Source organism: Mustela nigripes, chromosome 7 (genome assembly GCF_022355385.1).
Source record: "Mustela nigripes isolate SB6536 chromosome 7, MUSNIG.SB6536, whole genome shotgun sequence".
Taxonomy (NCBI): domain Eukaryota; kingdom Metazoa; phylum Chordata; class Mammalia; order Carnivora; family Mustelidae; genus Mustela; species Mustela nigripes.
Genome location: NC_081563.1, coordinates 22,261,359 through 22,287,133, shown reverse-complemented (window position 1 = coordinate 22,287,133; position 25,775 = coordinate 22,261,359). Strand labels below are relative to the sequence as shown.

The window sequence follows — 25,775 nt, the reverse complement described above, 5'->3', positions numbered from 1 at the left end:
CCTGAACTGGAATGCCACTGGACTCAGTGCCACTGAACTGGAATGCCACTGGTGCAAACGGTAAATGGAATGTATGTTTTACCACAGCCAAGAAAAGTATGTGCTAAGCCTCAAACTGAATCTACATGGAAACAATTTACTGAGCCACAAAATTTTAAAAATGCTTTTTTAGATAAAAAAAAAAAAGTCTAAGGCGCCTGGGTGGCTCAGTGGGTTGGGCCGCTGCCTTCGGCTCGGGTCATGATGTCAGGGTTCTGGGATCGAGTCCCGCATCGGGCTCTCTGCTCTGCGGGGAGTCGGCTTCCTCCTCTCTCTCTCTCTTCCTGCTTCTCTGCCTGCTTGTGATCTCTCTCTGTCAAATAAATAAATAAAATCTTTAAAAAAAAAAAAAAAGTCTAAGGAGTCCTTAGATAGAAAAAACAATCATTGTGAGGGCATTGTACCCACTTCACGGTAGAACTCAAAATATTCTCCAAAACTTCCACTTGACTCAAGAGCTCTTATCAATAAATTGGCAAGAGCAAAGGTTGAGATGAAAACTGTTTCAGAAAACAAAAAGGATACATTTTTCAAAAAGTCAAGAGAAGCAAGGTCAATGGGAAAAACAACTTTCATCACATGCCACTAAAAGATAACCACATCACTCAGGAAATGTGGCCCTGAAAGGAAAGTTACAAAATTATTTTTCAAGAATATGGCACCAGAAAGCAAGATTATTCAACCATCATGGAAGTTAAAAAGGCGGCTATCTACCTGGGCATAAGGGTCCATTAACCTGTGTGAGCGCACAGAACTAGTTAATTTGCAGTCTTGAGACAAACATTAACATGTGCCTTTTAACGTAAACTGAAAGAGTCCTGCTCATCTTCTAATCTTAAAGCAGTCCGCAAATCTGCCATTCCAATGAAACAGAAACCATCAAAAAATACCACTTAAAATTGCATAGAAGAGAGGATACAAAAGATAACAGTTAAGAGTAATTTTTTTTGTTGTTGTTCCCTTGAATAGTACAAAGTAGAGCTAGGAATAGATTAAAAGAATCTCCTACCTCCTTTCCTTTACACATTAGACTGAAAGACTACTTCCCCTCACCTCTTCCCCTACCCCAACTTCCATACCAAAGGAAGTCTTTCTGAAATGAAATCACTGCAGGGCATGAAAAGCCCAAGATTCATAACCATCTAAAACTCCAGAGCCAGAGTTCTCCCAGCATTGACCACTCTAGTCTCTGTGGGAAGACTGTGGAATCCTAGCATAAGTTCCTAAGGTCAATGATTTCAGAGTTTACTGGGCCAAGGCCAATACTATCCCTTGACTTTTTCCCCCAAAAAACCCTAAATACAAAATAAATGAAAGCCCTCTGAAATGTTAAAAGACCCATTAACTATTCCACTAACATTATTTATATTACTGTATTTTGCTATTATAATCACAAGGCAGCTGGACAGGCAGCTACCCAAGTTAAAGATCGAAGATAAGAAAAGATGATGGGCTGGAGCGTGAGAAGCAGGACATTTCTCTGAGTTTAAAAAAAAACAAAACAAAACAAGAGGTAATTCCTGGAGGATAACCTGGACACGTTAATAGTGCTCAAAATACCAACACGGTGCACTGTTCTCTATATTTCTAGATGCCCTGGTGTCTAGCCCTAACCCTGGTGCCCCAGCAGCCTGAGCCCTAACCAAAATTCTGCCCTGTAACATTCACAACCCGCCCACACACTGCCCACACTAGCTCTCCGCCCTCCAACAGAGCTCCCTAGTCCCCATCTTACGAGGTTTTGGCGGGCAGGTTTCTTCAACTCTCTGTTGAGAACTATTGCATGTCTCTGCTCAAGAGAGCCATGGTTCAATCTCTAATAACTACTGAAAACAGGCTCTGTTAAAAAAAGAAGCTGGACAGGGTGCCTGGGTGGCTCAGTCGTTAAGCGTCTGCCTTCAGCTCAGGCCATGATCCTGGGGTCCTGGGATTGAGCCCTGCATCAGGCTCCCTGCTCAGCAGGAAGCCTGCTTCTCCCTCTCCCACTCCCACTGCTTATGTTCCCTCTCTCGCTATGTCTCACTCTATCAAAAAAATAAATAAAATCTTTTAAAAATAAATAAATAAAAAATAAAAAAAGAAGTTGGCATTTCCAAGCCCATTCATTCTTCAACCTAATCAAATATTTCAAAGGACATCCACCTGCACCACCTAAATTAGCCACATTAATACTGTTTCTGCCCCCATGGATCTCCAAAAAGCAAAGAACAAGGATAGAAAGTTACCCTAGAAATAGAAATTTCTGGCTCTCTTGTCCTTTTCTGCTCCATGATTTCTGACTCTTGTTACATGTGTGACCTCTTATATTGCTCTGCTTTCCTGAGTCTTACTTAGACATCTCCTCTACACTGCCTGCATGGACACTCCCTCTTTATAGAGTCCCTGATTCTGAAATGCCAAAGTGATTCTACCAGCTGCCTAACAACAATACAGTAAAATAATATCTATAATAATGTGTGTAATGTATGTAACACTAAATATAATAACAGCATTGTTATTATTGTAGATAAAAATAGTGACCATTTATTGAGGACTTGACCAAATATATTGAGATATATTTATATATATATATATATACATATACATATTCCCCATCACTACTCAGTAAGATAATTATTTTTTTTTTAAAGATTTTATTTATTTATTTGACAGAGAGAAGTCACAAGTAGGCAGAGAGGCAGGCAGAGAGAGAGAGGGAAGCAGGCTCCCTGCTGAGCAGAGAGCCCGATGCGGGACTCGATCCCAGGACCCTGAGATCATGACCTGAGCCGAAGGCAGCGGCTTAACCCACTGAGCCACCCAGGCGCCCCAGTAAGATAATTATTAATGTCATCCTCAATTAAGAGAAAAATGAGGTACAGAAAAGGTATGTAACTTGCCAAAGGTCTTTAATAATGTCACTCAATAAAGTGGCAAAATCAGGAATCAAACTCAGACCTCATTGACTAAAAAATCTTCATGCTTACCACGATATTATGCTGCCATCCCTAAAGATGGCTCACTGTGTTCCATCCTTTGTCCAATCTGCCCTCTGGCTTGTGGCACCCCCACCCCTTCCACCAGCATTGTGTCAGCACTTCTGGCTCTGACCATTTTTCCTTTCTTTGAACTTTCTTTGAATTCTTCGTAAATATTCTTAGGGAATATTCTCTGGATAAGAGATTATTGAATTGTTAAATTTTCTTTGTATTTTTTTTTAAGATTTTATTTATTTATTTGACAGACAGATCACAAGCAGGCAGAAAGGCAGGAGAGAGAGAGGAAGGGAAGCAAGCTCCCCTCCAAGCAGAGAGCCTGACGCAGGGCTCAATCCCAGGACCCTGAGATCATGACCCGAGCCGAAGGCAGAGGCCTCAACCCACTGAGCCACCCAGGCGCCCCATGAATTGTTAAATTTTCTAATACACCTTCTCCTTCTACTTCAATCTACCTTTTATATTAGCTCTCATCTATGTCAGCAAACCACTAGAAACTTCTACAGGAAAGCAACCAAAGAATAAGCCACCTAGGAAGAAGGTGAAGAGTCCATGTGCAGGGATAAAATGAAGAAAACATGAACCTTTATTTACAGACATAAAAGTGGGCATAAATAGGACAGTATCAATATTATAAAGCAAGTATGCTCAGTATTGTAAAACTACAATCCAAGGGCCACTTTCTTCTTTTTGTAAATCAAGTTTCACTGGAACACAGCCACATTTACTCACTTGTGTACTGACATAAATTCCACACAAGAGCTGTTGCGACACAGACCATAAGACTCACATGCCTAAAACACTATCTGATCTCACAGAAAGTTTGCTAAAACCTGTTGTAAAAGAAGTCCATTCTCTCCAAACAAAAAAGTTTTATCCAATGCCAATCAAATCCCCAACAGGTGAGATGATGAGTATTCAAACATACTATAAAGCTGTAAAATTGAAAAGCTGTATAATTGCACAAAGCAAATACAGATCATTGAAAATAAAGTCAGAAATAAACAGAATTTAGCATGTAAGATGGCATTTCAAAATAATGAATAAGTCAAGGATTTGTCTTATAAATAGTGCTAGGACAACCAGACTATTACTTAGAAACATAATATCCCATTCCTACATTATATCATACACCAAAATGAATTCCAGGTTAATTTCAAGGAACAATGAAACTACAGAAGAAAGCATAGGCATCTCAGAAGAAAACAGATGTCTCAGTGGAAAAGGCATTAATTTCTCAAAATGCCAAAAGAACCCATGAAGGAAATCGATCTGATGACAACATAAAAAGTAGACATTTTGGCATATCAAAGATAAATGTGAGAGGAATTTTTTTTTTAAGATTTATTTATTTATTTATTTGATAGAGAGAGAGAGAGAGAGAGAGATCACAAGTAGGCAGAGAGGCAGGCAGAGAGAGAGGGAGGAAGCAGGCTCCCCTTGAACAGAGAGCCCGATGTGGGACTCGATCCCAGGACCCTGAAATCATGACCTGAGCCGAAGGCAGCGGCTTAACCCACTGAGCCACCAAGGCGCCCCGTGAGAGGAGATTCTTTACAACCTTCTGTTATAACAAAAGACAGATTCAAATGAACAGCTCTCAATGATAGCTGATTAAATTACAATGCATTCTATTCTGGAATATTATGCAGGCATTAAAAAGGAGGCACAGTTCAAGCCATACTAATGTGGACAGTCTTCAAAATACACAGGTAACATGAATATATAATATGTTACATATTAATTATCTAGTGCTGCATAAAAAACTACCCTAACATTAGTGGCTTTAGGAAACAATTTATTATTTCTCATCATTCTGTGCTAGGAGGCTAGTCAGTTCTGCTGGCCTCTCATTGGCCTATGCGTGCAGCTGCCTTCAGCTGATTGGTTGTGGGGCTGAACAGAGCTGGGGCAGCTAAGGCAGCTGGCTACATGGACCAGTCTCTCTCAAGGAGACCAGACCCAAGAAGAATACACCAAATACATCAAAATCTTAAAATTTACATACTCTGGCCCAATAGTTAGAATTTTCCTGACACACAGGAATACATGCATCCATACAGGCACTTCTATCTTTTATAGTTGCAGAGATAAGATCTCTGGGTAATGAATCTGGCAATCACTTGATAAAGAGGCCAAGTTCATGCATGATCACACTACAGCAAAGCTCAGCAGTTGAGAAGTCCACCTGTGCATCAAAAGCTTCAAATTCATATTTTACATTCTCTCTCCTTAACAGACATGGACAGCCAAGAATCACCAGTTTGAGGAAACCTGCCAACACTAAAGACGAAGAACAAAACAGAGATAATGCAAGATACATAAAAAATGTTTTTTAAAACATTCAAAAGTTGTAATCGTCAACTGTACCTCAATTTTAAAAGCAAACAATACTTAATATCCTTACAGAGCAGAGAAGACACTGCAACCATGGAACTACAACAGTATGTGTGTTGAGGGTCCCCAATATTACAGACCAAGGCCTTTCAAATCTGAGAGGAGGAAAATTTGCAACCTAGCGTTCTATACTTGCCCAAATTATCAATCAAGTTTCAGAGCAGAATAAACACATTTCAGACCTTCGGGAACTCAAAGAATAAACCTCCTCTTCTCCCTCTCTTGGGATGCTACTAGAGTGCATGCTCCAACAAAGCAAGAGGGAAAAACAAGAAAGGAAAACATGAGACTCAACATAGGGAAGAAGCAAAAGGAGAGACACACTAATAACTGCATAGCAGGGGCAGACAACAATCAATCCGAATTCAAGCTGTTCCTCCACCAACCTTCCCCATCTCAACCAATGGCATAACTATCTTAACCCACTTGCTCAAGTTAGAAGGAAGAAGTCATTCTTGTTTCTCTCTCAAGCCCCAGATTCAACATCCTCCTGTTTTTACCTTTAACTAGTTTATAATCTATTCACCTCCTTCCATCTCCATTACTCCCACCATATTGTAAGACTCCATCATCTGTCACCTGGTCTATTGTTACAAATGGGCAGCTAACTAGTCTACCTTATCCTGCATAAGTCTCTTTCTATATAACAACCAATGCTTTTTTATATATATAAATTAGATAATGTCACTCTGCCTAAAATCCTTCAATAACTCCTCATTCCACCCAGAATAAAACCCAAGTTTCCTAATATAGCCCACCAGGCTCTGCATATTCTGGCCCCTGACTATCTTTAGAATTTCATCTCATTTCCCTCTCACGCTCTCTTACTACATTCCAACACTCAGTGGCCTTGCAGATCCTTGAACACATGAAGCTTTCTCCTGCCTTTATACATCATATTCCCTTTATACAACAACTTCCCCAGCTCTTTACATTGGATTATTCTCATCTTTCGTGATTCAACTTAAATGTCCTTTCCTCAGAGAGCTTTTCTGACCATTAATTCTCAATTAGTCCGGGTCAGTTTCCCTTCATTTCCATTCCTCAATGAGTTAAAAAGAAGAATTTTTGTTAACTGTAATTCGGAATGTCCTAAGAAAATGGCATGTGACTATTTAAATGAGGTTATCAAAAAGTATCTAGAACATATGGTTAAGCAAGAGAATTTTTTTTTTAAAGATTTTATTTATTTATTTAACAGAGAGAGATCACAAGTAGACAGAGAGGCAGGCAGAGAGAGGAAGGGAAGCAGGCCCCCTGCTGAACAGAGAGCCCGATGTGGGACTCGATCCCAGGACCCTGAGATCACGACCTGAGCCGAAGGCAGCAGCTTAACCCACTGAGCCACCCAGGTGCCCCTAAGCAAGAGAATTTTTAAGAATAAAAACAAGATAGGTGAAAATTTTCCTGATATTATTATGACATGCCATAAAGTTTTAATAGTTAAGACAGTTAATAGTTAATAGTTAAGACAACTGGCATAAGGACAATGAGGCTGACAGATCAGGACAGAAAGCCTAGAAACAGATCCGTGTATGATCTAGACACAATAAGAGAGGTAGCACTGCAGATCTCTAGACAAGAGGATGACCTTTTCAATAAATGATGCTGGGACAATCAACGAATTGCATGAACAAAAAAACTATATCCCTAGCTCACAACATATCTTATGGAAAAAAATAAATTTCTATTTGAAGACCAAAAATGGAAAATTGTAGAGGAAGGTTTGTGATTTTTTTTTATATTTTATTTATTTATTTGACAGACAGAGATCACAAGTAGGCAGAGAGGCAAACAGAGAGAGAGAGGAGGAAGCAGGCTCCCATTGAGCAGAGAGCCCGATGCGGGACTCGATCCCAGGACCCTGGGATCATGACCTGAACTGAAGGCAGAGGCTCAACCCACTGAGCCACCCAGGTGCCCCAGGTTTATGACTTTTGAGTATGACAGGGTTTTCTGAAATGCCTTTGTCTCTCTCTCTCTCTCTCACATACATACAGACACACACACACACACACACACACACACGCAGCAAAAATCTAAAAAAGAAAATACTGATGCATTTGACTTCATTAGAACTAAAACTTCTGGACATCAGTAGTATGATACTAAGACTGTAAGGCACAGACTGAATGCAAATATTTGTAATACATATAAATGATTAATATCCAAAATATATAAAGAATGATTTAAAACCTATACAAAACTACAAACAACCCAGTTAAAAGATGGGCAAAGGATAGTCCTAAAAGAAGAAATTTAAATTAGCAATAAAGATTTGAAAAGATTCTTCACTATACAGGAAGTACAAATTAAAAACAATGAGATACCATTTCACACCCATCAACTTGGCAAAAATTTAAGTCTGACAATGCAGACTATTGTTAACGCTACAGAACAATGGGAACTCTCATTCATTTCTGGTGGAAGGAAATTCATAAAATGTGGCAATATCTAATAAAATAGAAGAGGCATATACCTTAAGAGCTGGCAATTTTATTCCTAGGAATGTGCCTAGAGGAATAGCTTTCAAAACTTTTTTTTTTTTTTTGCTTTCAAACATTTTTTTTCATGACACACATATTTCACATTGTAACCCAGTACACACATACTTATTTAACTGAAAGCAAATTTCACAAAACAGTGCTTACTCTTATTATGTGTGACACATTCTGGTAGTTTCCATTCTATTCTCATTCATTTTTTAAATATTGGAGTGACTCATTCAATAGATTTTATAACCACTAATGGGTAAACACACCCAGTTCAAAAACCCATGCCCCAGAAAATATTCTCATACCTTCTTGCGCAAAGGTGAGAGAACGTTCATTATAGCATTCTTTGTCAAAAGAAATTTAAAACAACATACAAGTCAAACAATGGGAGAGTGAATAAAAAATTGGAGGCACATTCATACAATGGAATATGATACAGCAGTGCAAACCAAAGAACTTGAACCCTAAGTATTAACATAAGTAAATCTCAAGAACTTCCTACTAAGCAAAAGCAGCAAGCTGTGGAAGAACACACACACACACACACACACACACACACACACACACACATACACACATATATCATGATATCCTTTCTCTAAACTTCTTAAACATGCAATATAATACTATATATGGTTTAGGAATATATTTTTATATAATGAATACATAAAGGATAATGGTATGCACAGGAGAAAAGGAAAAAGATCACAAAGAAAAGAAAGTGAAATGAAATAGCCCAGAGAACAACTGGATACTAAAGGGTTAAAAGGTGACCATCCTCAGAATTAAAGTATTGGCTCCTGGGCCAGCAGCTTCCTTCCAGGCACAGGGCTAATAAAGGCTCAGCCTGCCAGCCAAAGGGACCAATGGAACAAACAGAGATCTGTCTTCAAAGCTTACAGCACTCATCTTTGAAAACGGTTCTATTTAGTAACTAAGTACACTGAGTATCTATTTTTAATTAAGTAATGAAATTCAGAACATGAACAAAAAATGCAACAGGTAGTTGTGGGCGGCTGAGATGTCACAGCAGATGCCCCAAACACAGCCATGTGCCAGTAAGGGTGAGTCACTGTGATATGCTGAAAAAAGATAATAAGGCTTGGCTGCCACAGGTTGCAGTAAGCCCTCTGCTTTCCTCTCTCATTTTTGCCGGGCACCATTCCAGAACACTGAACATGGAGACAGCTTCAAGATTAGCAAATCACCAAAAATGACAGAATATGGCATCTTACAAATAGCACATGCTTGGGATCAAATCATCAAAGAGCAAAAAGCTAATAAACAGTCAAGAGCCCCATGGAATAACTCTCTAAAATAAAAATTCGACCCCTCTACCTAGAAGAGAAAACCCAGGGCTGGTTTTTCAGTACTGGTATTTCAAAAATATCAATTCAGTTATCAAGGAATGACATTTTCTAAAATTACGTATAATAACGTTTAAGCAATAATCTACAAGACCAAGAAACAGGTTTCCAAGCCAGAAGTCCAAACCACTATGATCCCCAAACCAGGCAACTTCTCTAGGAAAACACCTTACCTCTTCACTCACTCAGCCCCCACTTGCTACACTATGTAGGAAAAGTACCACAGCACACCTTAAGGAGGCCTAAAAATAAATTAAATAAGAACCCTGTCCTTAAGATTGTGACAGTCTAGCAATGGAGCTCAGAAACAAACAAACATATACATACATATACACATACATACATACATACATAGGTGTATGTAAGGTACAAATATTTAGGGGCCATTACAGAAAGATGAGTTGCTACTTTTTTTTTTAATCTTACTTGGAATAGAATCTTACCTATCTATTCCTTCTATGAGCCAGATCTAGAATATAGATACTCACACCTCATTTCTTCAAGGGCAAGTAGCCATATATAGAAACAAGAGTAGTTCTGTACATGCTGTGCCCTACAGGATTCACAGAACTGATAAATGTGGACCCCATTTCTTGTAAATGAGTGCTGCTGATGTAAAAGAAAGGGAAATGCCAATAAATGACACACTAAAAAGAAGCCATTCTGTTTGTTCCCAAACCCCGTCACTGTTTTACTATAGAAACTTGAGGAATGCACACTTTGCCCGATGGAAGGATTGAAGAAAGAATTGTCAATGAGACTCCAAGGAACTTTCATGAATCTTTCAGACAAGAGCTGCATAAAAGGCATCACTAATGCTCTAGATTAATAAGGTTTTTCACACCATTTTATGCCTAGCAACTCAGTTAATGTAGGTAGAGGTATCTGCATTCCTTTTGTAAATCTAAAGAAAGTAAATTCCATAAATACTAAACGCCATATAATTCCATTAAATTCCATAAATACTAAATGCCATATAATGATGCCATTTCAAATATTTTTCGAAGAGCTAGTCCAGACCGGGCCAGGTCTAGTGGATTCATTTCAAATGTATCATCAGATCCACTATTTGCACTTAAATACTCAACCAAACATTCAGGAATCAGGGAGCACTGGAGAAGGAGTCTGCAGAAAAGAAGTAAAGTAACTTCATGTTGATGAACCCAATCATTCCCTCAGGACACTGATACAAAGAGTAAGAAGTTCAGATGACGTCATCTCCCATAAGCCAATCCCAGTCCCCAGGCCATCAGTCCCCTGTCATGTCCTCGCCAACTTTAAAAAAAAAAAGTGGTTGTGACAAACTAAAGAAACAACACCCAGGCACCTGGGTGGCTCAGTGAGTTAAAGCCTCTGCCTTCACCTCAGGTCATGATCTCTCATGATCGAGCATCCCGCATCAGGCTCTCTGCTCAACGGGGAGTCTGCACCCCACCCCCGGCCTGCTTCTCTGCTGACTTGTGATCTCTGTCTCTGTCAAATAAATAAATAAAATCTTAAAAAAAAAAAAAAAGAAAGAAAGAAACACCCATGCCTTATCCATTTGAAGTAGTAAACATCCCCAGTTCATGGGTTTGGCTCCTTTTGAGGACAGCTTCCCTAAGCTATAATCCATCCACCCTTATAGGTGGCACAGTTCAGTCATCTGTCATATATTTACAGAATTGTATAACCATCCCCGCTATCTTTCAGGACATTTTTGTCATCCCCCACCCACTAATTAAATAATGCCAGATCTTCCCAATAAAGTATCCAACTAACCTAACTAGTCTTCTAACTAGTCTAACTAACTCTAACTAGTCTTCTCTATCCTCCTACTGAAGGAAGTGTACATCCTCATATCTAAGTCTTCTGCTTAGTCAAAGAACAGCAAGACTGGGGAGCCTGGGTGGCTCAGTGGGTTAAAGCCTCTGCCTTCAGCTCAAGTCATGATCCCAGGGTTCTCGGATCGAGCCCCGCATCAGGCTCTCTGCTCGGCAGGGAGCCTGCTTCCCCTTCTCTCTCTCTCTCTCTCTCTCTCTCTGCCTGCTTGTGATCTCTCTCTGTCAAATAAATAAAAAAATAAATCTTTAAAAAAAAAAAAAAAAGGCAAGACTACAGAAGGCAAAAGAGCCTAAAAAGAAAAGCTAAAAGAGAGTCAAGAATGCAATATATTTCTAGTAAGAAAATACTCAAAAACTGATGGGGATATGTCAAAAAGACACAAACCCCAACTCAACGGAGCTCCAATGACAAAGCTAGAACAACTGAGCAACAAAATAAATGAACACAGCATTTGGATGATAACCTACAGACTAAAATAAACACCTAAAAATTCACACTGACATAAATAAATAAGTGAGTAAGTAAGTGACTGGGGGAGAAGGGACAACGCTTCTCTACAGTAGAATTCAAGTTAATAAGTGTGGGGGGGTATGAGAAGTAAGGGAAATAGAACATCATTTAGATCAGCACCACCGCGATAATGACTGCAGGCCAGAACCATCCATGACCGCTGAAATTAGTGGCCAAAAGTACCATGAGGAAGTAAGCACCGGCACCATCTCAAGGCATCCCTCCACAAGACACTTAGCAATGACCAAGGGCAGATCGAGCTAACGCTACAGTGGAGAAATTTGGTGGACACAATCTTACTTGAGCGGTCGAAGTTAACATACCAGTCACACACATGAACATCACGTACTCCCTGACCTAATGTACTGTAAACCATACAGCATCAATTCTGTAGTATTCTTGGTGGGGGGCTGGGGGGGGATACAGTTCTCACTGTAATAAAGGGAAAACAGTAGATTAGCCCATACTAAGCAACACTTTACAAAATAACTAACCAGTGCTATTTCCCAAAGTGTCAAAATCGGGACGCCTGGGTGGCTCAGTTGGTTGAGCACCTGCCTTCAGCTCAGGTCAGGATCCCAGGGTCAGCAGGGAGCCTGCTTCTCCCTCTGCCTGCTGTTCCCCCTGCTTATGCATGCTCTCCCTCTGACAAATAAATAAATAAAATCTCTAAAAAAAAAAAATGTGTCAAAATCATAAAAGACAAAGACAGAAACATTAACAGGTTAAGAAGACCCAGATGTGACAGCTAAATTCAGTTTGGATCCTGGATTGGATTCTGGGCCAAAAAAGTCACAAAATTCAAACAATGCTTGTAAAACAATCAACAGCATTATAGCAACATTAATTTTGTTGTATTTTGTAAATTTTCTGTAAATCTGTATTTATTTTGAAGTAAAAAGTTGGGGCTATTTAATTCAACATTTCCAGGTGTCAGATACTACTATTTCAACCCCACTGTGAAAAAAATGACTCATTCTGGCTAGCTATTTTAATTTTCCTATTAGGAGAGATTACCAAATGATATCAAATTCAGAATCCCAAAACCCAACTCTAAGAGTACATGCTGAATTGCAACAGACGTAACAAGAAACTGAGTCAGAAACTGAGTCAATGAATGAAAAACACACTTGCTAAAAACCACATGGCACACTGTTAACAAAGAGACGTGCCCCCCCCCCAAAAAAAAGAAGAAGAAGAAAAAAAGAAGACATGAACATTGTGATCATAAAGCAATGGCCCACAATGCAAATAAAACAACTTGAAACATAATAATACATCAAGATCTGGACAAAACCAACTGCATCAACATGTGCTAAGTTCAAGACCTGATTTAATTTCTGTGGTGTTCAATTTTGATGAATCTGGTGGGAAAAGTTTATTAGTAATTAAGGCTCAATTGGGTCTGATGCATTAGTTGTAGTAGTGCTGGTACCTACCCAGACTTCAAGTCAGTTATCCTCAAACAGTTCGTAGCATCCAGTCCCACTTTTCCATTGCGGACCACACTAGATATGAATGGGGACAGCATTGGAGAAATTCGGTTCAAGGCCACTTCTGGGGACATTTTGGCTTGATTTGCAAATCACACTGAAAGGAGAAGCAAGGGATGGTGGTCAGAGTATTCAGAGGAACTAGACAGAATGGGTTTCCTGAAAACTGGCACAGCAACACGGAAATTTCTCTTGCATGAATAAATACTTCACTTCCTGTCTTATAGCGGCCTCTTCCAATGACCCCTTCAGAAGAAACCAACCCCCTGTTGCTCACCTCCTCAGGAGAGAGACAGCACCAATGCTTTTCAAGCCAGAAGCAGCCCTTCAATCCAATTCCCTCCTCCTTTCCAAAGCTGACCGCTATACTGCCCCACACAACCTAAATCTACTCTGCTCTATCTTACAACTGACAGTTTCCTACTTTGAGGCCTTAAGAAGCCTTCACTAACAATCCTCTCCCCCCACACACAAAATGTACACTCCATTAAGTTCGGAACTGCTCCCTTGGTGTCCCCATAAGAAGGACTTGATTGGTAATACTATATGAAATTCAAGAATAAGCATAACCTACTTATAATTGTTACTTACGAGAAATTATTTACTTCTGATATACTGTCCCTCCACAGTGTGTTATAACTACCTGCTTTGTGATCTCTTCCCTGCAGGGACTATGTCTTGAATTCCTAGTGTTTAACGAAAGTACCTGGCACATGCTAAGCATCCAATAAAAATCTTTAAATAAACAAATGAATAAAGAGACCAAAAAAACTAGAGAAATATTAAAGTATGGAGAGAAGACAATATCCCCTCAAAAAAATCTGGTCGAGGAGAATGTATCTGAGGAACGTATGTAGCAAGAAGCTATTTAATGGGGCACCTGGGTGGCTCAGTGGGTTGAAGCCTCTGCCTTCGGCTCAGGTCAGGATTTCAGAGTTCTGGGATGGAGCCCCACATCAGGCTCTCTGCTCAGCGGGGAGCCTGATTCCCCCTCTCTCTCCCTCTGCCTGCCTCTCTGACTACTTGTGATCTCTGTCAAATAAATAAATAAAATATTTTTTAAAAAGCTAATTAACAATTAAATCATGAAAACATACACTTATCCGGATATTAACCAACACAAACAAACATGTATCTAAAAGTCTTAGCCTTTCAAGCACTAAGAAGTTCTTGCACTTGAAAATACAGAAGTAAAACCAACAAAGCGTGTCTAAATTATCTGGAAACCCAGAGGCTAGGGGAAGGAATGTATGAATTCCTCTAAACAGATTTCTACATGAAAACCTCTAGTTTCAGAGGTGAGTAAATCCATTTAAATAGTCACTTTCTTCCTCAATCTGGAAGGATAATCCCTCATCAAAAGCAAATTAATTTCCTCTAAGTTACAACTATAAGGAAATGATGTCCTAGTCCTAGTTTTCATATACTTTACCATATGGGGACTTAGAGGTCTCTGCCAAAAGAAATGCTGAAAGCCAGTACCTGTTTTAATCACTTTGGATAGTAATAAAGGGAAGGACTGCAATGATCTTTCAAAAAATAATTTAGCTACCTTATATGGTGATGACACCCAGAAGACCTTTGAGGCTGTATACTTCAGTACTCAAATCATCCTTTCTGCAAATATAAAATAAGCTCCTCTTCCAACAAATTAACAGATTACTTCTCCCCACCATTCCAAAGTCACTACAAAGTAAGAATAAACATCTAATGTCATGTATCATCAATCATAAAAACCACACTGTACATTTTTGTAACACTACCACTTATAAAGAGCTTCCAAAAACATTATCACAGTTGATCTTCACAATCCTGGGCAATAGGCAGGTTTTAGAATTCCCACTCTACGGGAGATAAGGATTATTTCTGTCCTTTGTCTTTGAACAGCACACTAACCCATATTAGCATTTTGAAGCATTTTTTTCCTATTCTGTGACATTTCCATTCTTATTTCTATCCACTGATGTCATAGTTCTTGAAAGGATGCTTATCTAGATCATATGCAAAACACAGAAATACTCATCTGGAAAAAAAGCAAAGGATCTCACCTACATTACAAAATTATTCTTCCATGCTTTTCCCCATAATACTTATCATTATTTTACCTCTCATTTCTATGAAAAATGGAAAAAGAATGAACACATTCTGAAAAATCTACTGAGTATCAGGCACTCTATCACCCACCTCTACCTGTAATTTCATTTACTTCACCCCAACAACCCTGTTCTCTATTACTGTTCCCATTTCACAGATAGGAAAACTAAAGCGCAGCAGGACTAAGTAACTTGTTCAAAGTCACACATGTAGCAAGAATAAAGACCAGCATTCAAATCCAGATCTCCCTCAAAGTCCACTACACCCATCCTCCTCTCACATAAGCATGGATAATTGCAATTACCAAAGAGAAAGGCATCAAAGTCACCTGTTTAAAGTGTACAACTCATAAAGCTGGAACAGAAACAAAAAAATTACAAATTTGAACAAATGGTTGCCTGACCACCAGAAACACGTTTGACTACAGCTGGTCTGCTGCCAAAGCTGGCCTGAGTGACCCGCCAATCAAATACCACAGGGAAGAAACCTGCACCAAAAGCCAAACTATACTTAAGGTGACAACAGCCCATTCCAATTCAGCAACTGCCAGGACCTTTGACTAACACCTGAAGGAATGAATTTCTTTGTGTTAGAACTGAGACAGTACTATTTTTTGACAGTGCAAGACTTCCTGCAGCATTAAAATGTTTCAACCGGAAGTGTAGTGACTTCTCTAAGACAGAGGAGAAATAAATACTCCAAAACCAGAGGTCACCAAACAGCCAAAGATGATGGTTCTTAAAACCAACTATGTGATCCTTTTGAGCCAGGGACACGGACAGGGGAACACCTACAATAGTGGCTTTCACACATCACAGTTCCATGAGAGATCCCGGCTAGGCACAAATTAACAGTGGCCAGCTCCCCTATGTGCTAGCTGTGCGATTTCTATTTCCTGATTTTGACGTATTACAAAAGGAAAATGCAGAAATACAATTTTTACAGGGACTGCTGCTCGAAATAGGGTCACATGAGGTCCTCGAAGGGGAGCCTGGGGACTACAAAGACGTCGAAGGCATCGTCCAGTATCTCGCAATTAAGATGAGATGACAAACACGGAAACGTGTGCCCTGCTGACGTCATGGAACGGAAAGGGGTGGCGTCCTGCTGCGTCACCTCAACGTCATAAAGCGCACGAGGGAAGTAAGTGGGGAAGCAATTTCTCCAGGGGCAACATTCAAGAAAAACAAGTCGGCTCGGACCCAAAGAATGACCACCCCACTCTGGGGGCCATCTAAAAAGGGATACTCTCCCTTTTCCCAAACTGTATGGTCCCCTCTTCAGGCGGGCATCAGAAAGGAGTCTGAGGTTATTGAGGGAGCAGGGGGCGGGCTAGATATGCAAAAAGAGCTGCCTCTGGCCTTGGGGGGGGGGTCTCGTTCTTGCGGGGACCAGCGTGATGGGGATGAGCAGGGCATCTTCGGAACGGGGGCCTTCTCTATAGGAAGAGGCGGCGAGCCCTGGGCATACTTAAACCACGATCCTGTGCACAGGCCACCTGTGCGACTCGGGATCCAACCTCCCCGCACCAGCCCCAGTCCAGGTACCTGGAACTTAGTCCGATCGGTAACCGGCGACTACGTGGGGTACAGGTTACCCGAGCGCGCCCCCGACCGACGCACCGACCTGCGCGCGCACCGCGAGCCGGATGCGTGCGCGCTCCCGGACGTCCCGCCCCGCCCCCTCCGCGGCCCTGGAGCCGGGCGGCGTGCGCGCCCCCGGACGCGCCAAGCCGGGCACTCGGAAGGGCGTCCCCGCCGTGCCTGAAAGGTCCTTCCTTCGCGCCCGCCTCGTGGGTGGCGAGCGGCGTGGAGTCTGGAACTCTCAGGAGGGCTCTGTAACGAGAGGGGGTGCAGGGAGACCGTCCCGGGAAGAACAGAGGGCGGCTGGGGGAGGGGTTATTTCGGGCAGTCAGGTGGGCGACCCGCTGAGGCGTCTGGAAGGCCCGCGTCGTTAGGGAGCGTAGGAGCGGCGTTCCTGGTTACGGGGTCGGGCAAAGGGCAAAGGTCAGCCTCCGGAGTGAGAGCACCTCCTTTGGGCCATGGCCGCATCTGGGGAACCCGGCCGGCAGTGGCAGGAGGAGGTGGCCGCGGTGGTAGTGGTGGGCTCCTGCATGACCGACCTGGTCAGGTTAGTCCGTCTCAGTACGCAGAGCTTGCGGTGGAGGGAGGGGGCGGACTGTACTTGGCACCGGGGCACCGGGGCACCGGAGCTCCGGCGACGGAGAGTGCCCGCTTGGGGGTGAGCGGCCGGTTTCCCTAGCCCGCAGCCTGCCGCCCTGGCGTGGAAGAGACCGAATGGGAGGTGGTAAGGTTAACTGTCAAGTTCGGGAACGTGAGAGGCCAGGGTGTAGTGGAAGCTCTTCCTGTTACTGGAAGCGCCCGCCAAGACCTGCTCGGGTGTTTCGACCCGTCGGCCGAGCCTGTCCCCTGACTAGCCTGAGGAACCTTGGTCAAGTCGTTTGATCTCTGAGAACGTGCCCACCTCCCAGCATTGTTGTGAGGACTGAATGAAGGAAAGTGTTTCGTGAACGGTGACACGAACCAGGTTGGGTATTAGTCGTCTGAACTCGAATGAGTGGAACAGAGGTCAAAAAGTCCAAAAGACAATCGATCTTTCGTGGCGTCACCTTTGACCATATTGGCTGTTGGCATTCCTTGCTTTTCAGTATTATGTGGATCAGTATATGGGTTATCTTACGGCAACCCGAGTGTGAATCAAAAACCCATAAACACGAAGTTTACAACATTAAAAAAAGTGATAAAATAATGAAAATCTGCTAACTGAAAATACATTGGTTGGAGAGATCCCTAATTTTTCCCTTTTTTTTTTTTCTTTTTTAATGAAAATGGCAGAGTGCCTAGTTGGCTGGGTACTGGAGCATGCAACTCTTGATCTTGGGATTGTGAGTTCAAGGCCCACCTTGGGCTTAGAGCCTGCTGAAAAAGAGAGAGAGAGAAAGAGAAGGAAAGGAAAAAGGAAAGAAAATGGCTTTCCTGACTATAACAATAATATATGTTCATTATAAAAAAAAAATCAGATATTCCAAGAAAATTCTACCATTCAGATTGCTTCTGTTTAATATTTTTGTGACTGGTTTTTCAGATATGCTATTTTTACATTATAAATATTTAAAATGATCGGGGATACTACAGTAAGACCTCATCTGTCCTGCAACGTTGCTTTTCCAAAGGATAGCAAGAGAGCCTGAAAATAGGTAAAAAGGCCTTGAGAAAATCAAGTCACCAGATCTCTGCCCCACCTATGTTTTAGAAAATAGTTCCAGGGTCTGTATGTAACCAATTTAGTCTTATGTTGCTTAAATTATTTATAAGCTAGGTTATCAAATTTCCAGACAAAGAGTAGAAAGGGGGAGAGACTGCTAGTGATTGCCAAAAACATACTTTTATAGGTGCAGTGGCAAAAGAGTCAGAAAACTAAACAATTTTCCTGTGTACCCTGTAAGTGTCAGGTTTAAAATTCAGAGCCACTTTCTTCTTAAACTAAGTCTGAGCTTTCTGTGAAGCTTGACCATCAAACGTTAAGGATAACAATACTTAATAAAATGAATATTCTTCATAGTTGGGGGAGGATGGAGTGTCAAGGGCTCACGTAGCATCTGTCGGGATTTTATAATCTTATTTAAGAGCTAGAAGAATTTGGGGTGCCTGGGTGCCTCCATCAGTTAAGCATCTGACTCTTAATTTCAGGTCAGGTCATGACCTCAGGATTGTGGGATTGAGCCCCAGCGTGGAGCCTGCTTAAGATTCTCTCCCTCCCTACCTCCCTCACTTCCTCCCTCTCTGTCTTAAAAAATAAAACAAAACAAAAAAATCTAGAGGAATTTAGAGAGTATTTATTCCACCTCTTCAGTTCATAAAGGAGTAAACTGAGGTACAGATAAATAAACTCTTACATTGTATATAACCTAATTTCTCTTCTCTCGCCATTTTCTTTCTTTTGTAAAATAACCGGGTGTCTACTTCTCATGAATCACTAGTAAAAGTTTTACTCCCTTAGAGACTGTCTTACAGCTTTTCTGCAAACTACTTATGGTTGCAGATTACTCCTGCCTCTGAAGATCTTTACAAATACCCGTTTTTATTTAAAATCCTTCATCTGTGATAGACTTGGGTCCAACGTTGCTAGTTAGGGTATATGTCATATTCCCGTTAGTTTCCTCTTGCTGCCATAACAAATTGACACAAACTTAGTGGCTCAAATAATACAAATTTAATACAGTTCTGGAGGTTAGAAGTCTGACACAGATCTCACTGAGCTAAAATCAAGACTTCTGTAGGCTGCATTCCTCCTGGCAGCTCTAAGGGAAATCTGTTTTCGTGCCTTTTCCAGTTTCTAGAGGCTGCGCACATTCCTTGGCTTATGGCCCTTTCCTCCATCTTCAAAGCCAGCAGTGGTCAGTCAAGTCCTCACATGGCATCACTCTGATGCTCACTTTTTGCCTTCCTTTTCCACATTATAAGAACCCTTGTGATTATGTTGGGCCTAAATGGATAATTCAGGGTAATATCCTGATTTTAAATTAGCTTATTAGCAACCTTAATTTCCCTTGCCATGTAACATAACATTCACAAGTTCTGGGGGTTAGGAATGTAGACATCCATGGGGCAGGGTGGGGGAGGAGTGGAGGGACATTATTCTACTTACCACAATGATTAAGCTTAAAGTTAAAAATCTTAAAATACTTAGAGCTTGGGGGATCACTGAAGCCCTTCAGTCCATTCTCCACATTTTAGAGGTGAGATAACTAATAGACTTGTTAGATGACTCCCCTCCACCCTGCCAAATCATACAGACAGGGGCACAGAGAAAGTTGGAAACTCGTGTTTCCCAAGCTTTATCTTTCCATTATATCATCCTGCCTCTACCTCTACCTCTGGCTGGTATTTTTGCCCTTTGCATCTGCAGTTCATTTGAAAACTTGCAGTGTGTGCATTGTTTACTTTGTAAGCTGATTAAGAAAACTAAGGATTTATAATCAAGTCTAGAGATGGTATCTCCGTGACTGTCCCTTTATTTCTTGGTTTCCCTGGACACAGCCTGGACACCCTTGCCTATACCACAGACTCACTTCAGAAACAAAACTACTTCAGTAACCAAGCCCTCTTGGACAGCACCCAATCCAATTCACTTTATATATTACATTACTGTATGCCAGACACTGCTAATTCAATCAATGAGCAACTTTTTTTTTCATGTCTGATTTCAGTTTGCTATGAATAGTAAGCTCTGTGTACTAATAATTTTAAAATATCATTAGCACATCCAACATGGCAAACCATGAACATTGTTTAATACCCACCTATGTTTACCATCATTCTTTTCCTGAACACCCATCTCTGAAGTTCCACAGTGCCAAGATAAGAGAAATCAAGCTTGCGGAAAATTAAGTCAGACTTCCTCCAAAGACAGGATTCCATGAAAACCCAACAAGAAGTGATCTTCTTTAGAGATCAAGTTCACAGATCTTTGTCAATCATGCTTTCACTGATCATCTTTATTTCTTAGGACATGTATCATCCATCTCATATTCAACAAATATTTAGTGACTTTTTATATATGCCAGGGACTTCCCTAAGTGCAGAGGATGCAACCGTGAAAAACGCAGCCAGGAGACCCTGCCTCGTGGGGCTCACATTCTAATGGAAGAGACTGTATCAGTAGAAATAAGTAAAACACATAGTATGTTAGATAAATGCTAAGGAGGAAAGTAAGGTATGAAAGGGAGATGGGAGTAGTAATTTTAGGTCCTTGCCCATAGAAAGCCTCACTGAGAAGGTGATTTTGAGTAAAAACGTAAAGGAGAGAAGGAAGCAAGCCATACAGATAACCAGCGTAAGAGCATAAGGGCCTGAGGCGGAAGCATGCCTCTTACGATCAGTGAACAACAAGGAGTCCAGTGTGGCTGAACAAGAGAGGGAGGGAGGAGAGCAATTAATGATTAAAGGATTTGGGGTCATACCTTGAATAAGATGAAAAGCCATTGGAGGGTTTGAGCAGAGAGGTGACCTAATCTGATTTACGTATTAATATCATCACTGTGGGCGCTGTGTGAGAACAGACTGAAGGCAGGCAAGGGCAAAAGGGGGAGACCAGAGTCTTTCCAACAATCCAGGCAAGAAATGACAGAAGCCTGAAAACAGTCCATGAAGATGAAGCGAGCATCTTTTTTTATTATATATTTGAAGGCAGAGCGGACAGGATTCATTGAGGATTACAGACGGGTCAAGGATCACTCCCAAGTTCTGTGGCCTCTGCATGTGGAAGGGGAAGCTGACCTTTGCCAAGAAACAAGATTGGGAACAGAGCAAACTGGCTGGGGAGAGGGCAGTATCAGGAGCTCAGGGTGGACATGTGAGATCCGAGTTGCCTGTTAGATCCAACTGAGGCCGTTAAGAAGACAGATTACAGGAGTTTGGACCGGCTGGAGATAATAAATTTGAGTGTCAACAGGGTGTTGAGGATATTTGAGGCCTTGAGGCAGGATGAGATCACTGAAGGTCTGAACTCCTAGGGCAATCCAACATCTATGGCATACGTTTTTTACATAATTTATCTCCCATCGCCCAGTCTCTCTGTACCCCTAAAACTTGCTTTGAGACAAGCTCAATACAAACCCATGTTTACATTTCCATGGTGATAGACTATGATGTCAGCTACAACCCTGTGTTATCCTTTTACATGCTCCAATTAAAAGTGATGGCTTGAGAGATAAGACTTATGTTCAGCCAAGCATCTAAATTTAATTTTTGGCAAGTCAGGAAATGATTGCTTAATTGTCAAAAGATTTTAATTGGATGGCGGAATAAGTGAATTTAGAAGCTTTTCAATCCAAAGTGGATGAAATGTAGGACCTAGATTACTTATAAAAAAAAAAAAAGCCAAAAATGTACACCATACCTAGAAAAGGTTACCTATGCCTAACATATTACAGTAACCTCTATCCTGCATTCCATCAGAAGCCTCTTGACTTGTTATATTTGAAACAGAAAAAAATCTTCTCCATCACGTTTTCAGTAAAGTAAAAGCCAGAGGACTGTTGACCTAAGGAGTGTCATGCATTCCCGGTGCCAGAGGAATATCCTTTATTATCCTTTCTGCTCCTTAAATTGGTCTTGAAAGTCGTATATCTGTTACCAACTCTTAAATTAATATTTTGGTAAACATGTTTCTGTCAACCAGATTTCCTAACATCAAAAGAGATCATTCATGGGAAATTTGCTAATTATGGTCCCTTTAAGGAAAACACATTAAAAAGTAAACTGCACCTGTCAGAACAAGCACACCTACCGTGTGGTATTACAAACATGTTCCTTCAGTGACCCCTGCTCTGCCCGCTCTTCATGCCTTTGTTCCTTCGTCTCTGCACTCTTGGGAGGAGAAGGTTGGGTAGGCTTCGTGATGAAGGACTCTCTAGAATTTCAGTCACTTGAGTAGCTATTAAAAGATTGGGACTGTGCTAAGTGCTAGGGATACCGCGATTAGTAAAACATAGTCCTTGCTCCTGAGGAACTTCTAGTCCAAAAAAGAAGGCAGACACAAAGATCATTGGAGTGCGATGCGGTTAGTGCCTGCAGGTTCTGTGGGAGTAGAAGGAAAACTGTCTGGTTGGGATGCCTCCAGAGCCAAGTTGTAGAAGATGAGCAGGTGCTAGCCCAGCAAAAAAGAGGAGGGAATATATTGTGGCCAGCTGGGATAACCCCCAAGAGCAAAGTCACGGCTGTGGGTATCCATGGAGCATGCTGGGACAGCCGCAACTAGGTCTGTAGAACATCAGAGGAAAGATGTTACAAAAAGGTCTCCTCAGCCATGCTTGGGTGCCTGGGTTTCAGAAAGCTCAAATATATTCTTTCTTGATTATTCATGATGATGGGAATGTGAAAGAAGCATGAGCACCAAAAGCCAGAAATTGTAGATAAGTTAAAAAAATTTTTTTAATTTTTTTTTTATTTTATTTTTTATACACATATAATGTATTTTTATCCCCAGGGGTACAGTGAATCGCCAGGTTTACACACTTCACAGCACTCACCATAGAAGTTAAAATTTTTAATAATTGATTCCAGAATACATGATTTTTTTGTATGCTGATTTATCTTTCTAATTATATTTTGCTTAGGATAAAATTAATTCCATTTGTATTTCCTTAACCTACACCAGCAGATGGCAGGAAGAAGTAGCCTAGATAATTACAGTGTGGTGACAGAAATCATTTTGAAATTTAAAGTTTACTATAATTAATTGGCAAAATAGAAAATAAAATACCGGTTTTGTAGTTATCTGTCCCTATTCCTACTTGCCTTCTTCAATGAATTTAAATGGTTTTCATCAGGAACTTCGATGAATGCTTTAGTCTCACCATTTCCCTTTCTACTCTGTTTTTCTGCCTCCTGATTTTCTCACGTACCTTACTGCATCCTCCGGTTGTCCGGTCCCCACTCACTAACCCCCCTACACACGCATACTTCTCCTGCCCTCCTCTCACACGTTCTAGCTCCAGGATTAGCTCCTTCTCTACCTCTCTCTCCAAGCTTCTCTTCTTTGTCCAGAACTTTGCTCAGCTGGGAGGCAGGAAGTCTGTGTACAATTATTCAAAAAGGTGAGTTGACATCAGATGGCATTATAATTTTTAAGGACGTTTCTTTTTTTTTTTTTTTAAGATTTTATTTATTTATTTCACAGAGATCACTAGTAGGCAGAGAGGCAGGCAGAGAGAGACAAGAGACAAGGAAGCAGGCTTGCTGCTGAGCAGAGAGCCCGATGTGGGGCTCGATCCCAGCACCCTGGGCTCATGACCCAAGCCGAAGGCGGAGGCTTTAACTCACTGAGCCACCCAGGCGCCCCTTTAAGTATGTTTCTAACTACTTGCCTCTCCAGTGTCTTCTGTACTCAGTGTTCAATCCTATGTCAGAGGGATAAAGGAGGATTCGGCCCCTTTATTCTGGCCATATGCCTTTTTAATAACTGGTTTACTTTTCTCCTTGGACCACGCTCATATGCACCATTTCTACACTGCTCTCACCTCACTCTGTGCCTTCTTGTGTACACAGGCGTCTGTCATCCCAGTTATCTGTATAAATGTCTTTTAAAGTGTAGAACATTCATTCAAAAATATTTACTTCTGGGGGCGCCTGGGTGGCTCAGTGGGTTGGGCCTCAGCCTTCGGCTCGGTCACGATTTCTGGGCCTGGGATCAAGCCTGGCATCGGGCTCTCTGCTCAGCAGGGAGCCTGCCTCCCTCCTCTCTCTCTCTGCCTGCTTCCCTGCCTACTTGTGATCTCTCTCTGTCAAATAAATAAATAAAATCTTTTAAAAAAAAAATTTACTTCTGGGGGCACCTGGGTGGCTCAGTCAGTTAAGCCGCGGCTCTTGATTTCCACTGAGGTCATGATCTCAGGAGTCGAGGCCAGTATCAGGCTCCACGCTCGGGGGGGAGTCGGCTTGAGGATTATCTCTCGGGATCCCTCTGCCCTTCCCCACCGTGTGCATCACCCCCCTAAAATAAATAAATAAATCTACTAAAAAATATATTTACTTCTGACCATAATGGAGTGACTAGTACCGGCCTTACCTTCCCACCATAAACAAGAAAATGGGATATATAAGGGACAAAATATATGAAGCAGCTGTTTCAGATGTTCGACAACAGGCGTGTTATCCCGACAAGAAAGGAAACAAACAGGAGGGACATCACTGAGCATGGCACAGCGAGAAGAAGCTCAGGGAAGTATGGCAAGATCAGTGAGTTGAGAAAACTGAATTCATAGCTTAGGGAGACTCATGTGGCTCAAATGTGTGGGAACATGTACTGGAGAGGAAGGAGCTAATCAGGGAAGGGTCCAGAAATCTGCATGAGTCCCCTTGAGTGTGTTGCTGAATTCTACATGGACAGACGTAGAGACTGCACAAAGCCAAGCACTACTAGAGAGCTCTAAGCTGAACATTTCACAGACATCATACAGAAACAGGAGATACTGCATTCTATTTGGCATAAGAGACTTATTGAACCCCTGGAGCATTCAGAAGGACCACAACTTAGTAAAGGAGGTAAACTTGCCCCAAAGTAAAGGCTACTCGAAACTGTCCCTAATAAATCTCAGAGGCAATCCTCAAAAGGACCAAATAAATTACTTAGCTGCCCAAAAAAGGCAAAGTCTAATCCTTTAGAAAAACACAACAAAATTAAGACACTCAGTAGTGTAACATTTGCTATATTCAGCATTCACTCAAAAATCAACAGTCATGCAAAGAATCAAGAAAATGTGATCCATAACCAAGGGGAAGAAAGCCAACCAAACCAACATAGAGAAATGGCCAGGATGGTGAAATGAGCAGAAAGGGATTTTCAAAGTGCCATTATAAAATGCCCATTGATTCAAAGGAAAAACATGACTGGGGTGAGGAAAAAAGTGGGAAACACATTAAAAAAAAAAAAAAAAATAGATGGGATACCTGGGTGGCTCAGTGGGTTAAAGCCTCTGCTTTCGGCTCAGGTCATGATCCCAGGGTACTGGGATCAAGCCCCACATCGGGCTCTCTGCTCAGCAGAGCCTGCTTTCCT

General features: G+C 41.4%; 2 protein-coding genes across 6 annotated transcripts in view; one reads left to right on the top strand and one right to left on the bottom strand.

Moving 5' to 3' along the window:
* Positions 1-16,864, bottom strand: part of BABAM2 (BRISC and BRCA1 A complex member 2) — a 406,624-nt gene extending 389,760 nt beyond the window's left edge. Inside the window, exons 1-3 of one of the 3 annotated variants that reach the window (XM_059405361.1) lie at positions 16,742-16,863; positions 14,653-14,786; positions 13,047-13,197 (exon numbers count right to left, since the gene is read on the bottom strand). In XM_059405361.1, the coding sequence (XP_059261344.1) occupies positions 13,047-13,174 (128 nt within the window). In that variant the 5' untranslated portion in view covers positions 13,175-13,197; positions 14,653-14,786; positions 16,742-16,863. Of the gene's footprint in view, positions 1-13,046; positions 13,198-14,652; positions 14,787-16,741 lie in introns of all 3 variants that reach the window. The other 2 variants (XM_059405362.1, XM_059405360.1) reach the window with 2 other exon arrangements.
* Positions 16,865-17,145: 281 nt separating this feature from the next.
* The window catches only part of RBKS (ribokinase), an 84,510-nt gene continuing 75,880 nt past the window's right edge, over positions 17,146-25,775 (top strand). For 2 of the 3 annotated variants that reach the window (XM_059405356.1, XM_059405357.1), the window contains exon 1: positions 17,147-17,324. In XM_059405356.1, the coding sequence (XP_059261339.1) occupies positions 17,236-17,324 (89 nt within the window). In that variant the 5' untranslated portion in view covers positions 17,147-17,235. Of the gene's footprint in view, positions 17,325-25,775 lie in introns of all 3 variants that reach the window. The other variant, XM_059405358.1, reaches the window with a different exon arrangement.